At 44.3% G+C, this 17,067-nt stretch overlaps 1 protein-coding gene across 5 annotated transcripts in view; it reads left to right on the top strand.

The window, feature by feature from the left end:
- Window positions 1-17,067, top strand: part of CPNE4 (copine 4) — a 276,677-nt gene that overhangs the window by 243,216 nt on the left and 16,394 nt on the right. For all 5 annotated transcript variants that reach the window (XM_083705875.1, XM_083705876.1, XM_083705873.1 and 2 more), the window contains 3 exons: window positions 3,895-3,981; window positions 4,586-4,645; window positions 12,627-12,760. In XM_083705875.1, coding sequence (XP_083562001.1) covers window positions 3,895-3,981; window positions 4,586-4,645; window positions 12,627-12,760 — 281 coding nt within the window. The remainder of the gene's footprint in view (window positions 1-3,894; window positions 3,982-4,585; window positions 4,646-12,626; window positions 12,761-17,067) is intronic.

Below are 17,067 nucleotides of genomic sequence, written 5' to 3'. Positions count from 1 at the left end.
TGAAGGTTTGTCCACTCCAGTCCTAGTCCAGTTTAAAGAGATGAAACCATAAGAAGGGAGAGCAGGAGGGGCTTAGAAGTTTCCCAGAACTACCCAAACTGTACAGAAATTTATTAATGTGTGCGACTACAACTGCAAGAGTGTTACCTGCCCAGAAATGGAAAGAAGTCCCAGCAAATGAAGAAAGGATACAAAAACTTATGGAATATGCAGAAATGGCAAAACTTACCGGAATAATAAGAAATCAAAACAACAAACATTTTTATAAAAGAATGGGAATGGTTTATGGAATATTTACAAACTGTAAACAGATAAGAACATTGGCAGGATTATTGTAATAACCTGCGGTTTTATATGAGTATATATATTTAAAGTAGATTAATAAATGAGCCAATTAAGTTAATTTGGACATGCAAAAAATATTAAAAATTAATTTGAGGAACCGCAGGAAGAGGGGGAAGGAAGACAAGTTTCAAAATGTTAAAATGATTGTACAATTATTGAAATGTATAAAACTGAAAATTATAAATAAAATGTTTAAAAAAGACGTTTCCCATCATCAGTTAGCAGCTGGCCAGCAACCAAGCAGACCTGATCATAATCTCTCCTACTATGGTGAGATGTGCTGTATTTCTATTTAAACTGTAAAAATTAAATCTGATGTTAGTAATTACTTCTAAATTTGCATCTGTTTGAATAAATTGACATAAGCAAGTGTTGTGCAAATGGGTGTCCACATTGCACACAGGACTGCTTGTTGTTGTTGTTGCTGCTGTTGCTGTTGTTGTTGTCCTCACCCTTCACCCTAAGGTCTGACATCTGGGCAGATATGAACTATTAGACTAGTACATCCCTGTCAAATTTGCTTCCCACCAGCATTTTGGTAAACCATCAATTAAGATACAGTATATCAGATCTGAAAGGAGGGGCTGAACTTGAGCAAGTACTCCAGAGATCAGAAAGCAAAATAAATAAATGAAGATGTTGGAAAAATTCCCAGAAACATGTGGTCCTGTCTGTTACCTCGACTAGAAAAGAGAATTAATTCACAAGATGAATAATTTGAATTCCTAGGGAAGCTGGGCCACGTTCAGCTATCTGGGCCAGGCAGAGTATGGAAATGTCCCTCTTGTTAAATTTGTTTAGTTATCAGATCCATCTGCAGGATCAAAGACAGCAGTGTTTTAAAAAGAGCATGTTTTAACCTTTAGCTGGGTGCTATACACTCAAAACAGCAGCCTGAGTGGGGGACACGGGTGGCGCTGTGGGTTAAACCACAGAACCTAGGACTTGCCGATCAGAAGGCCGCTGTTCGAATCCCCGCGATGGGGTGAGCTCCAGTTGCTCGGTCCCTGCTCCTACCACCTAGCAGTTCGAAAGTACGTCAAAGTGCAAGTAGATAAATAGGTACCACTCCGGCGGGAAGGTAAACGGCGTTTCCATGCACTGCTCTGGTTTGCCATGGTTAGTCATGCTGGCCAGATGACCCGGAAGCTGTACGCCAGCTCCCTCGACCAATAAAGTGAGATGAGCGCCGCAACCCCAGAGTCAGCCATGACTGGACCTAATGATCAGGGGTCCCTTTACCTTTAGATAGATAGATAGATAGATTCTTTATTGTCATTACACAAGTGCAACATTGCACAAGTGCAACGAAATTGGATGCCATCCCTTAAAAACAACAAAAGCAACACAACAACAACAACCAAACAAACCACATTCCAGCCACACCCACACCCACACCCATCAAACTCCCAGGTCACACTATCGAGTTACTGCATTTAAGAAGGCCACAGCTCTTGGATAGAAACTATTTTTCAGTCTATTTGTCCTTGACTTGATGTTTCTGTATCTCCTGCCAGAAGGCAGTAGTACAAACAGACTGTGTCCCGGGTGAGATGCATCCTGCAGGATATTGTTTGCTTTCCTAAGACAACGGGAACCGTACAGTTCTTCCAAAGATGGGAGGGGATGACCAATAATCCTTTGGGCTGTGGTTATGACCTTCTGGAGCACCTTCCTCTTCCTAGCTGTACAGCTGGAGAACCAGGCACAAATACAGTATGTGAAAATGCTCTCTATGGAGCCTCGGTAGAAGGACACCAGCAGTCTCTCACTCAGATTGTTCTTCTTTAAAAGTCTGAGGAAATAAATTCTCTGCTGGGCCTTCTTCACCAGAGCAGTGGTATTTGCGCTCCAAGTCATGCCCTGATCGATAGTCACTCCCAAAAACCTGAATTCCGCCACCCTCTCCACCCGTTCCCCGTTGATATACAAGGGCTGAATGTCCGCCTTTTTTTTCCTGTAATCCACCACCAGTTCCTTGGTCTTAGTCGTATTAAGAGCCAGATTGTTCTCTCCACACCAAGCACAAAGCCGCTCCACCTCGTCCCGATAGGCGGACTCATCCCCTTTACTTTATACACAGCAGCCTGAGTGGCTCAGATGACCAAAAGATGAAAATCCAAAGAGCACCAGCAGAAGAAAAGGAAAAGATGTGTGATATTTATTTGCAACAGCACTGCTTATATATTACATACTAGTTATTGTGTCCTGCAGATGAGGTGGTGACTCATTTTAGAACAGCATCATATTCGGACCACATGTTGTGGACACTTGAAAAGAGAGGGGCAACATGTCCCATCTGCAGCTTAGTGTGCAGAGTGGAATCTCCCATGTGGGCAGTGAGGCCACAGGATTGGTTGGCAGAGCAGAGTAAAATTGATGGCCAAGGACCAAGGAGTTGTCTTATGGACGCATTTACACTGGCCCAGCCATTCCCTTTGGTTTATGCGCAGGTCTGGAGCACCTGTGCCTCACTGGATGTTGTTGGACACCCAACTCCCATCAGCATCCAATGGTCAGAGATGATAGGAGTTGTAGTCCAACAACATACCCATATCTGAAGAAGTGTGCATGCACACGAAAGCTCATACCAATAACAAACTTAGTTGGTCTCTAACGTGCTACTGGAAGGAATTTTTCTTTTATTTTGTTTCAACATACCCATAGCCGGTGTATTCCAATCCCTTAGAATGCCTGTGTTTGCAGAAAATGTGTTTAATTCCTTAACTTCAATGGGAGTAAAGCCAGCTAAGTGCAAATTGTCCCTTTAAGCAATTTGTGACTCCAGCACTAATGGCTTTACCCTGGGGTAAGTGGCTGAGTTTTTTAAACAGCATAACACAGTTTAATAGTTTATGGAAGCAAATGAGACCCACTAATGGATTATAAACACTGAAGCATAATAACATCAAGGAGATGTATGTTCTGTCCATATATACGTGCTAGACTGAAAAACAGATTTGCATTGACTTAAATAGGACTACATTGATAAAATAAGCATTCTGGCTTGACTGGTTAGGGGACTAAAGCACTTTCACTGAGGCAGTGCATGGCAGCTTAAATAGCCATAGCTGTATTTTTGTGTATGCATTTTATATATTTAGAAATTTATACAAACCTGGCTCACACTTCAAAGTACAGCTGGTGGCAATGGGTTGTCTTATTGAAGCATTTACACAGGCTCTGCCTTTCCATTTGGTCTACAGCAGGGCTTGGGGAATCCCTATACATGATGGACCTTCATTCTGCTCCAGCAAGGCATCAGAGTTAGCCTAATGTTTGAATAGCTTGCAGAGGTGCATGCCAAATCAGTGTTTGCAATGGCACTTGTAAAAAAAATAAATTGACATGCAGGTGTTTTACTTTGCAGAAGGTCTCAGATAAAGGATAATTCCCCCCTGATTGGCTGATGTTTAGAAATGTCTTTAGCTTTGGTCTGTTTCATGTGATTTCTGTTTTCATCGGCAGAGCACACATTATGCAACTTGAATAAATTATTCAGATTCTTACATGAAACGGCTTTCATGCTCCCGGTTTGTGTCTTCACAGGTACAGTGGGAGTGCATAAACCCCAAGTACAAAGTAAAGAAGAAGAATTACAAGAACTCTGGCATTGTCATTCTCAATCTCTGCAAGGTGCTGTCATTTGAACAGATTCACAATATTTAGAATTGGAAGGGCGGTGTGTGTATGTGTGTGTGTGTGTTTAGCTAAGTTAAAAGCCCAGTTGATGAAAGGGAATTGAATTCACTGTAGGCATTTTGTAGGCATTGCTATGTTAAAATAAGGTAAAAAAGTACACTGAAACATGTCTCAGAAATTAATTATAGCAAGGGACTCCCAGAGGTAGCATAACAGATGTTGCAGAGTCAAGGCAGATCAGTGTTTTCACTGGAATGACAGTTGCTGTTCAGGAATGTGATTGCTGCTGATCTTCAGAAACCCATTCTGTTCCCTGTGTGCAATCAAAACACATATAGCTGCTTACCACATGTAGCATGGGGCCGTTGCTTATATATTTATTTCCAACCCTTTACCCTAAGGTCCCAGGGCCAGTAATAATGTCAGGTTGTCAGAGTTGGCCCATAGGGTTGAGGATTAATAAGGATCTGGCCTAAAATAAGCCCCACCCCCACCCCCACCCCCACTCTAAATAAATGCCTTCTTCACATTTAATACATGAAGAAGTATTTAAGAACGTGCCATTTAAATATGAATTTCTGGCTCTCTTCTCTTCCAGATTCACAAGATGCATTCGTTCTTAGACTACATCATGGGTGGCTGCCAAATACAGTTTACAGTAAGTGGTTTTTAAATGGACAGCAGATGGATAGCTTTCACAGTGCTAAATATTTAGTTTTTTTCCACACACAGGACAAAATTAGACAACCAGGTACCGTTTCCCCCCATACATCATGCCTTTTTTGCTGTGTTCACATGGGAGAGTGGCAGCATAATCTATACATGGATATTCAGAAGCAAGTCCCATTGTTTTTAATGGGTCTCACTCCCAAGTAAACACATACAGAATTGCAGCCTCAATAAACATTAGACAAAAAGATTTCAAGTTTTAAATTAGTCATTAACACCTTACCTTAATCAAAGTGTGCATTTATTATAGGTGCACTGCATTAATGTGCATAGTGTTTTATGACTGTTCTGGATATTATATTGTGTTCTGTGTATTTTAAATAGTGAATATTGCTTTTAAATGTGTAAAAAGCCTTTTATTTGTGTTTTATCTACTTTTGTTCATATGGCACGTTTTAAATGCTGGTGCTTGCATGATTCTTATTTTTGTTCAGCTAAAACCTGACAGCGTGTCAGAATTTCTTTGCCTACAAGATGCTAACAATTGCATAGACAGCAAGTGTTATATTCACTGAAGTCAGATTCAGCCCTGTTCTGCAGTCATGTCTCTATGTATTTATCATTTCACATTCATGTACATCTAAATGTTTATTCTTTGCATTTCTGCTTTACTATTCTAGTTTTGTTGAAAACCACGCTCTTGGGCCAGTCTGCAAATATTTTTCATAATTGCCAAATCTCAGAAACTCTGAGGCGGACTTCATGTACATCACACATTTAAAGTACATTTGACGCTCGTGGCTTCCTCAATGAACCCTGTGAACTACAATGACCTGCACCCTTAACAAACTAGAGTTCCCAGGATTCCTTGGGGGAAGTTGTGTGCTTTAAATATATGGTGTGGTCTCTCAAATTTATCTAACAGCAATGAGGTCTTCTTCCTGTTTTCACTCTCCATGCTCCTGTAGCAAATCCACTCCGCTTCACAGCAGGGAGGAGTTACGGTGGACCAAGTGGCCACCCACTCCCCTCCGTGGGCAGGGGACACAGTCCCACGTCACCCGGAGGTTCCTGGCCACATCATCCGGCCAGCCAATCCGCTGGCTGGGGAGGCGTGGCCTGGCCCCATTTAAACTGAGGCTTGAGCAGGAGAGCTTCCTCTCAGCTCACTTCCTCAATCTCCCACCCGCCCTCCCTAATTTGCAGGTTTTGATATTGGCCTTGCTATGGGCCTTGGTTGGTCGCCATTGAGGGGCCTGATAGGAATTATTCCACTCGGCAAATTAGCAAGGGCCATTTGGTTTTCGCCTACCTCATAGCAATCATCACAACTTTGTAAGGTTTGCTGGTTAGGCACTGGTTGATCGTGTGATGGGGAGGGGAGGTGTGGCCATCACCTGCCCCTCCAAGCTTAAGGGTATTCCGTTAAAGGAATCTGGGAGTGTGGATCTTGTCCATAGCTGTCAACCTTCCCTTTTTTTTTGCGGGAAATTCCCTTATTCCAGCTCTGTTTCCCGCTGCTATCCCGGATTGTTAGATATCCCGTAGACTGTCCCCGGGACAGGTGAGGCTGCTGATCCCTTATTTTCAAATCTGAAAGTTGACAGCTATGATCTTGTCCGAAGCCTGGGGCGGGGCTAGGGCCATACCACGACCCCGTCAGGAACCCTGGGGGAGCTTGAGTTGGTTTGCACTGTTAGGGCTCCCCCTACCAGTGGTTGACCCTTACTGGACTTCCTGCATGGCGGGCAGGAGTCAGATATAGTCGGGTCAATTCCAATGCCTAAACCAGAGGTTGTCAAACTAAGGACCGCAGGCCAGATACGGCCCACCAGGCTCGTTAATCCGGCCCGCAAACCTTGCGGACCCTGCTGCCTGCTCAGTCAGTCCCTGTGCTAAACAAGCATTTCCAAGGCATTATCAAGGCCCTTCCACTTCTATCAGTAATCAGGACAGTTGTTTGCATAATACTTCAGATTCTTCTCTGCTTGCCAGAAACTACGTTGATGATAGTAGCTGGGATATGATAAATCAGATTCCCTCTGACACCCCAAAACATAAGCCCAGGAAAAACGAGGGGCAGACAAACATATGGAAACCTGGTGGCTCAAATCCGGGTAACATTTGTCACAACTAAGCCTGAAATTCTGTGTACAGTTACTTGGGAGTTAGTCCTACTGAGCTTAGTGTGATTTATTTCTGTTTAGGATTGGGCTGTAGTTTCCAGTGAAACCTATGTGTCAGGGGTTCAGGGAGAGAGGCGCAGGTGGGGGAGGAGACAGAGAGCGAGGGGGAAGGATCCCAGGACGACGAGGAAGAGGATGACAATGACCCGAGGTTGTCCATGAGTCCGTCCAGTGAATCGGAGGACTCCCAAAGAGGAGCCCCCCTGGTCAGGCCAAGGGGAGCTAGAGGGGGAAGCAGTCAGGAGCAGGGGAACGAAGGGGGAACTCCCAGTGGGAGTTGGAAGTCGGGACCGGCTTCTCCGCCGGAACGGAGTGAAGGGGGTGGAGTTACCAGTGTGTCAGAAGCAGCAGAACAGGGAGCAGAGGGGGGAAGGAGATCAGCGCAAGACGTCCTGCCGGAAGGGGCGGAGAGTAGTACCGAGAGCAGTGTAACTGTCAAAAGGAAGGTCAGGAGCAACGTACGCGCGCCAAGTTCAAATGTGGAGGCGCGCGGAAGTGAGGAGAGTCCTGGGGAGGAGCCTGGTCCCAAAGCGCGAAGGAGGGGGGAGCAGGCGTCAGAGGATTCAGCCTCTGGGGAGTCCCGGAGGGAGAGAACACAGGGGAGCAGAAAGACCCTGCGGAAAAGAAAGGAGAGGAAGAGGTGGTCCAGCACAAGCCTTTTAAACTGGTGTAGAGGCGGGACTGACTCAGAGGGGACTTCAGCGGTCTAAGGGTAACAGACGTAGAGCCACGGAGCTCGGATGTAAAGCCAAGAATGTTCTTCAATAAAAGCTTTTTTATATAACCCGGACTGGACTTTGGTCTCTTGTGAGCTGGGACCTCGGGTGGCTCTGACACTATGGATCAAGCTGGGAGTAGGGATGAGCGCATCTTTCAATTTTCGGTTCTTTCAGTTGTACATTTTTCCATTCTTAAATTCAGTTCTCCACATTTCTGCAGCAATTGGTGATTTAAAAAAATGCTAATAGAAATTCTTTTTCATTTCCGTCTGTATTTCTCCTAATAAATGTATTTTTGTACTCACTTTTGACAATGCATTTCTGTATGTTGCTTTCACTAATGTATGCATTTAGAGGCACACTTTATCCAAATAGGTGCTTTTTTGTACACATTGCTTGAACAACTGCATGCCTAAAGTGCAAATCTGGTAAGATCACCTTAAAATGCAAGCGGAATCTAATTTCTTCCCCATCCTTACCTGGGCATAAGTCACATTGAACCCAATGGGATTTACATCTGGGGAGATAGGCATAGGATTGCCCCGTAAAACACTTTTGCCAAAATGAACTTAGTCATCCCTAACTTTGGCTGAACAGGGTTCATCCTTTGTGCAGAAGTCTTGTTGCTTAAAAATTATTAGCATGATTCCAGTTGTTTTTAAAACGTGCGCGTGCACACACAATTATTGCAATATCCACAGAAGAAAATAGGCCCCATAATTTGATGGGAGCCTTAACCGCATTAAGGATCTGCTTTTTTTCCTGACAGTTTTTCTCCGAACACAGGTGCAGAGTTCTAGAGTTACTCCTAAGTCAGCCCACTCTCTTTTTGTTTTCAATTTAATTATGTTTCCATTGAGTTCAAGTTGGGTGCAGACAATGAGCTGCAGCTGTGATCTGAAAGGCTGTTTGATAGGGGAGGGAGCCAAGACGCTAAGCATGGGTTTGCGAACAAAAAGCCATGGTATGATGTACCTGCTAATTTGAAGAGCTAATGAGAGCTTTTGTGGCATCATGCTGGGTGCTCTGAAGATGCTCTGCACATCCTTTGTAAGCACATCATTTTTGGCTGGAAAGAACCTCTCTGATAAATAAAAGCAAATGTGTGGTCCTTTCAGGATCATTTTAAAAGACATCATGATCAAGCCATCCCTTTGAGGGCAGGTTGCCTCTATGCAAAAATGTTAAACAAATGCTCTTTGAATCTGGATCTGTGCTGACCAGGGCAATTGGGTGGCATTGCATTAGACGCCAAAGAGAAAATAATCTCATAGCTCACACAGCTGAAGTTTCCACGTAGCTCTTTTGAGTACAATGGAAATATGAGTGGGGAAATGGAAGTTTCTGATTCAATTCAAGGGAGGGAATCAGTTGCCCATAAACCTAGCGTGATGTGCCCAGACTGGATAACACTTTGTGGGTTGTGTCCACTGTTGGCTCTTCCTTACTTTAAAGTGCATCCACTCACAAATGTTGGGGAACCTGATTTTCACCTATCCACCCCATCCAGCTCCTGGGGATTGGGAGACGCTCTACAGTAGAATGAGATATGACATGGAGGGCTGCAGTAGGCAGAGGAGGAGCTGCAAAAAATTGACTTGACTCAGTTTGTGCAAGCAGACACCCTTTTTCACAAGGGAGATAAATTTCATGTTTAATGGGGAGCGTAGCTAATTAGCACTTTCCGAAAAAACATTCGGAGCAAAACAGACTCGTACTCCTCCAAATTTTGCAATGCAGTTTTCCACCCATGAAATGTATACAAAAATGCAAATACCCAGGTTAAAGCGTGCCTGCAAATGCATATATTTACAACAGTAACATACAAAGATGCATTTTAGTAGGGGGGATTGCTTTGCAAAGCTGTTTCTATCGGGAAAAATCACATGCAAAAAAGTGTAAGGAGAAATTCAAACAAAAATGCTGATAAATTTTCACGAGGACCCCTTTTTACTTTTTTTAGGAAAGCAAACTGATGTAGAGACATGGGGTACTGAACTTAAGACTGGGAAAATGAGAAACTGAGAGTTGACCTATGTGCCCAAATGCTGGGCACAGAGGAGTGGTGGCTGGGTACTGATGAGTGGGCAGTAGGAGAAGTGGGGCTAGAGACTGACAGACTGACTGACTGACTGACTGACTGGGAAGAAGTGATCAGTGATCTGGCAGAAGCCTGTAACTTCCAGGAGAGGGGAGTCAGAGGCAGGAGAAGCTGCGGGATTGGAGAGATAAGAACAGGTGCAAGAGGAGGGAGATAGAGGTCAGGTTGATACAGAGTCAAGGGTTTCTACATCTCCTCCTCCTGCCCCCATGGCAGGCATTTAGTGTTATGTTATGGTTTTGTGACTGGCACCTCCAGCACTCTCTCAAAATTCAAAGTGCACTACCTCCTGGCTGCAAAAGGTGGGTGGGTGTATATACACACACACACACACACAATGGTACCTCGGATTAAGTACTTAATTCGTTCTGGAGGTCCGTTCTTAACCTGAAACTGTTCTTAACCTGAAGACCAATTTAGCTAATGGGGCCTCCTGCTGCCGCCAGAGGACGATTTCTGTTCTCATCCTGAGCAAAGTTCTTAACCTGAAGTACTATTTCTGGGTTAGTGGAGTCTGTAACCTGAAGCGTATGTAACCCGAGGTACCACTGTATATCCATATGCTACAATCTTCAGATAAGGCCTTGCTTATGACATCTTTAGGGGACGCGGGTGGTGCTGTGGGTTAAACCTCAGAGCCTAGGTCTTGCCGATCAGAAGGTGGCAGTTTGAATCCCTGCAACAGGGTGAGCTCCCGTTGCTCGGTCCCTGCTCCTGCCAACCTAGCAATTCAAAAGCACCTCAAAGTGCAAGTAGATAAATAGGTACAGCTCTGGCAGGAAGGTATTTCCGTGCGCTGCTCTGGTTCGCCAGAAGCGGCTTAGTCATGCTGGCCACATGACCCGGAAGCTCCCTCGGCCAATAAAGCAAGATGAGCGCTGCAACCCCAGAGTTGTCCGCAACTGGACCTAATGGTCAGGGGTCCCTTTACCTATGACATTTTGCCTTGTGAGACTTGGTTGACAACCACCAACTCTCGTTCCTCAATACTTTCCAGCTGGTATTTTTTTGTCTTCAGGTGGAAACTTCTTCACTCTTTGTGTGACTAAACCCCCCCCCCCCCATTTTTAAACTTCCATTACATTTTTATTATTTCAGTTCATACGATCATCCAGTTTGTCTTGCATGTTTGTCCTGGTTCACTGAGGAGACTCTACGATGACACAATCCCATTTTCAGTGATCTAGAAAAACACTAAGATATTTCCAAAAAGAGAAACCGTGGGCTCTATAAAAGGTTAAGTAAAACTTTATTTTTACTTCTTCTTCTTTTTACTGCCAGATGCCTCTCGTCTCTCAGAAACGAGGGCATGGTGTATCAAAATTTGTTCAAAGCTCAAATTTTAATTCTGCCTCCTGGCTCACCTTCAAGCTCTCTCCCATCTGGTAAAAGAAATGAGGAACGGTTAATTAGCTTATGAAATTATTTGGGTATGGAAAGTGAAATACCAATTATTAGTTTTATAGTAATCATAATAAAGTTTGAGCAGCGAGAATGAAATGAATGTAGGCATATGACACTGCCTGGAGTGTGTGTGTATGTGTGTGTGGAGATATATGTATATATAGATAGACACATGCACATAGACACCCCCCCCCCGATGTAGAACATTTTAATTTTGCAGTGATTTTATGTTAGACAGATGTGTGAACCTGAAAGCACCTGAGTGTGGGGGATTAAATTAAGCTCTGCATGCTTTGAGATTATAATTAAACAAATGAACATTGTAATATAATTGGAAGAGACGGTGTGTTTCATTTGTTTTACACCGATAAGTTTTCTTGAAACAAATAATGTGATTTACTTTAAGCATGCTGAGATTTGCCGGCATTTGCAGTTTGCTTCGGAAAATTAGTTGAAAAGATGGAGAAGCATTTTTGGCAGCACTAAAATTGCCGGGGGGGGGGTGTCGGAGGTGCCTTCCCCTCTGGTCATTGATTATGAGCTCCCTTAGCTGCTGTTCTGTATGTGTGATTGATTTGTCCTCCCACGCTTGCTCTGTTTAGATATCTCCATTGTGTGTCTGTGCGCTTGGCTGGGGAGGGCAGTATGGTCTCCAGCTCTGCTTCAGTTTGTGTAATTGGACTGCCTATCCTGACCCATCCTTGTTCAACTCTTGGCCCCCTATCTTTCCTTAGCTACCCTTTGTAGAAAGTTGGTGTTGGAGTGGGGTGAAATTGGAATGAGTGTCCTTGAATAGTGATGTTCCCAAAGCCCAACTAGACTAACCCCTACCCATCTACACCCTTGATCAGGCACAGGCAAACTCGGCCAGCCAGATGTTTTGGGGACTACAACTCCCATCATCCCTGACCGCTGGTCCTGTTAGCTAGGGATGATGGGAGTTGTAGTCCCAAAACATCTACTACACTGCATTCCTCAGGCAAACAAGCCAAGTAGTACCTTAGAGGGGAAAGGAAGTTGCCCCCTTACAATCTCAGTTCTCTGTTTATTCAGAGGAATGTGATCTAACTCAGATAACTCCTCTGATAATGAATTGAACATGATGTCTATTCATGCTGAATACAGTACGGTTCTTAAGATCTTCTTTCAATAGGCCTTGGACCTTTTGGAAATCCTAAATCATATTCTCTACTATATTTTGGCTGCTGCCAATTCTGGATCTGTATTGCTGTTTTGTTGCCATTTGCTGTTTTTATGTTTCATTGCGAATTTATTTCCTCCTGCCCACTCCTCCCTGCCCCCCAGTGCCTTGGGCACGTCTAGTGGAAAGACGGGCTACAAAAAAATATAGTAAAAATTAAAAAATGTTGCTTTTAAATGTTGCTGCTTTTTTTGGTATGCTGTGTGAGTTTTATTGATGCTGGTTTTGCTTTTTGTGATTTGTAACCTGTCCCGGGTCTACAGTCAGAGGCAGATTTAGGGGAGTGTGAAAAGGAAGGTGGAAGCACATGGCAGAGAAGCTATACAGTATATCTTGTTTTCCCCTCCATTCTTTTCCAGGTAGCTATAGATTTTACAGCCTCAAACGGCGATCCCCGGAACAGCTGTTCACTCCACTATATCCACCCCTATCAGCCGAACGAGTACTTGAAGGCACTGGTAGCTGTTGGGGAGATTTGCCAAGACTATGACAGGTGAAAAGATAACCACATTTCTTTCAGAGTCCTTTCTACAGCATAGCATTCAAATAATATGTCAAAGCTGGTGGCTAAGTGCTGGAACCTTTAGTGCAACCCTGAGTCTGCAGGGTGTTTATACAGCTTCCTGTTAATCATTCATTCATTTCCCTTCACGTTCCGAAACACAAAAAGTCTGGTTCTTTTTTTTAAAGCAGATTTGTTGCAGTGTGGCGACAGCTCTTGAGCCCACTTTAACTGCACATACTCGATAAGTTATGGTATGTGCTTAAATCTCTCCGGCAAAGCAGTGACATTCTGAAGGCACCCTGAGCGTTTTATGTAAAACATATACAGCAGATTCCACAAAATGGCAAGAAAAATGTACAGAGAAATCCCACTGATCATTTGGCTCCTTTGTTGAGTATCAGAGCTTCTATCTGATTACCTCTTTGGTGTAAAAAGATGTTATTTTCCAAGTGGTCTTGAAACATGTAGAGGTGACTTGTCGTTTACATGGCCGGCCCTCCATGAGGCAGACTGAGGCAGCTGCCTTAGGCAGCAGAACCCAAGGGGTGCAACGTGGGTGCCTCCGGCACTGCTGGAGAAGCAAAGAAAAGATGGCTTCCAGTATCTGACAAAATCTCACGAGAACCCAGTGAAATCTCAGGAGAACTCACCAGAACTTGGGAGGTTCCTCCATGTCACCCCAGTAAGTGAGGCTTCGTGGGGGTGGCAAGGGGGGAGCAGAGTCGCAGGGCGGCACCTTCCTATTTCACCTCAGGCAACACAACAGGATCGGCCGCCCCTGGTCATATGTAATAATAATAATAATAATAATTTATTATTTATACCCCGCCCATCTGGCTGAGTTTCCCCAGCCACTTTAGGCAGCTTCCAATCAAGTGTTTAAAACAATACAGCATTAAATATTAAAAACTTCCCTAAACAGGGCTGCCTTCAGATGTCTTTTAAAAAGACGATAGCTGCTTATTTCCTTCACATCTGAAGGGAGGGCGTTCCACAGGGCGGGCGCCACTACCAAGAAGGCCCTCTGTCTGGTTCCCTGTAACCTCACTTCTCGCAATGAGGGAACCGCCAGAAGGCCCTCGGTGCTGGATCTCAGTGTCCAGGCTGAATGATGGGGGTGGAGATGCTTCTTCAGGTATACAGGACTGAGGCCGTTTAGGGCTTTAAAGGACAGCACCAACACTTTGAATTGTGCTTGGAAACGTACTGGGAGCCAATGCAGATCTCTCAGGACCGGTGTTATGTGGTCCCGGCGGCCAGTCCCAGTCACCAGTCTAGTTGCCGCATTCTGGATTAATTGCAGTTTCCAGGTCACCTTCAAAGGTAGCCCCACGTAGAGCACAGTGCAGTAGTCCAAGAGGGAAATAACTAGAGCATGCACCACTCTGGCAAGACAGTCCGCAGGCAGGTAGGGTCTCAGCCTGCGTACCAGGTGGAGCTGGTAAACAGCTGCCCTGGACACAGAACTGACCTGCGTCTCCATGGACAGCTGCGAGTCCAAAATGACTCCCAGGCTGCGCACCTGGTCCTTCAGGGGCACAGTTACCCCATTCAGGACCAGGGAGTTCCCCACACCCACCCGCTCCCTGTCCCCCCAAAACAGTACTTCAGTCTTGTCAGGATTCAACCTCAATCTGTTAGCCGCATTCCATCCTCCAGGCACTCACACAGGACCTTGTGGTATGTGGTACCCAGAACCTATTTACCAGTCTGAAATGTCGGCTGTCAAGTTGACAAGGAGTGCCTTGTCAGCCCTGATGCTAATAATGCCTTCTAGATCATTCTCGAGGAGTTTACTGTTGTATTCCATGTATTACACGACAGGGTGCAGTAATTAGCCAGCTTCAAAGGATTGCTATTTGCATGGTAATGAAACCTTTTTTCAAAGGCAAGTGAAAGAGTTGAGTGGAACTCTGCTAGAGGAGCATAAATGGAACTTCGGCAAATTGGAATGAAATCCCCGGAGAACGACCGATTAGATGAGTGCCAGCAAAGAGCAGGGATAAGAAATGATTGCTATTGACTGCCTCCTTCCTCCATCCTTTCCCCACAGTCACATGGCATCAATTCTCCTTATAATCCCAGGAATTGCATTTCCAGTCAATAGGAAAGTTCTCATGAAACAAGCAACGCTTCTGCTGTGGGTTGGGGAGCACAAAGAAGAAATGAAGTTTCCTGTGCCTTCGTGACTATGCATCTCCCCTGTGACCATTGCACTTCCCTTCCTTTGAAGCTGACTCGCAATTTAGTCTTTCCCTTTGAGCTGCTACCAGCAAGCCCTTCAAATTGTAAACTAAGTTTCGGATAAGAAAAATAGTAGCAGTAACATTGATTTGTTATACAGTGGTACCTCGGGTTAAGTACTTAATTCATTCCAGAGGTCCGTTCTTAACCTGAAACTGTTCTTAACCTGAAGCACCACTTTAGCTGATGGGGTCTCCCGCTGCTGCCACGCCGCCAGAGCACAATTTCTGTTCTTATCCTGAAGCAAAGTTCTTAACCCGAGGTAATATTTCTGGGTTAGCGGAGTATGTAACCTGAAGCGTATGTAACCTGAGGTACCACTGTACAGTCAAACCACTGTTGTCGAACGTAATCCGTTCTGGAAGAGACCATTCGACTTCCAAAACATTCGACAACCTCCGTTCGGCTTCCGAAAATCATTTGAAAACTGGAGTAGTTATTTCCGGGTTTTCGGCGTTTGGGAGCCGAAAAATTCCGAAACTGAGGCATTCAGGAGCCAAGGTTTCACTGTATCTACAAAGTGGATGCAATGAAAGAATGACACAAGATCCTAGGTGGGTCTACTCAGAAGTAAGTTCCACTGAGTTCAATGAAACCTACTCCCAGGTATATAAATAGGACTGCAGGCTTAATCAGTGTTCCCAGCTTAGCAAATATGTGCATGAAGCTTTATGTTTAAATAACATTTAAATGAAAGTGCCATTTTAACACGTGGCCCTAAATATGATACACTATCAGCTTGAGTTTGGTTACAGCATCATGCTGTATGTCCTATTGCAACACATTATCCTAAGTAGCTATTTGTGTTTTAGCCTATTCTATGGATGGATGAATGGATGAATGGATGAATGGATGGATGAATGGATGAATGGATGAATGGATGGATGGATTCCGTTTCTACCCAGCTTTCCTCTCAAAGGAGCGCAGAGTAGCAAACAGACCTACAATTTAAAATGATGCAAAGCAGGAATATTCTAAAACAGTTAAAACATTCTAAAAAGAATTACAGTTAAAAACACCTAAAAGCAGTTGCAGTTAAAACATCGTACAAACAGCATTAAAAACTTTGCATCCAGTTATATCGGGGTTGCTAGGAACAGCTGCAAACAGAAATGTTTTCAGATTTCTCCTGAAATTTAATAATGATGGTTACAGTTGAACCTCACTAGGGAGAGCATTCCACAGATGGGGGGCTACCACTTAAGAGACCCTCTCTCCTATTATCTTAGTTCAAGTACAGTGGTGCCTCGCAAGATGAAATTAATCCGTTCTGCGAGTCTCTTCGTCTTGCGGTTTTTTCGTCTTGCGAAGCACGGCTATTAGCGGCTTAGCAGCTATTAACGGCTTAGCGGCTATTAACGGCTTAGCGGCTATTAACGGCTTAGCGGCTATTAACGGCTTAGCGGCTTTAAGAAAAAGGAAACAAACTCGCAAGAACTCGCAAGACGTTTCGTCTTGCGAAGCAAGCCCATAGGGAAATTCGTCTTGCGAAGCACCTCAAAAAACGGAAAACTCTTTCATCTAGCGAGTTTTTCGTCTTGCGAGGCATTCGTCTTGCGGGGCACCACTGTATTAGTCTATATTTATTTATTTATTTATTTATTTATTTATACATACATACATACATACCCCGTCCATCTGGCTGGGTTTCCAACAGAATATTAAAATACAATAACCTATTAAATATTAAAAGCTTCCCTAAGCAGGCATATCCAACAGGTAGATCGTGATCTACCAGTAGATCACTGGACGTGATCTGGTAGATCATTGGCTCTCCCCAAAGAAGCTGAACAACTGTGGCTCCCCTAAAAAAAGCTCAACATTTTACCTCCTTCCTCAACAACTTTGACCTGAACTTTGATCACTTCCAGTCTTCAACGCTGTGAATAGATCGGAGTGTCTTGGGAGTTGGCCACCCCTGGTCTAAAACAATTGGCTGCCCCATGATACCACAATAACAATTGTCTACCCCATTGGTTAGGCTGGGCAATACAACGAATACTGAGCTATATGGCCCAATGATGAGGCGGTATAAGGCACCTCCCTGTCTT

Source organism: Podarcis gaigeae (assembly GCF_964106915.1).
Source record: "Podarcis gaigeae genome assembly, chromosome: 12".
Classification (NCBI taxonomy): domain Eukaryota; kingdom Metazoa; phylum Chordata; class Lepidosauria; order Squamata; family Lacertidae; genus Podarcis; species Podarcis gaigeae.
This window is presented reverse-complemented; position numbering and strand designations above follow the sequence as displayed.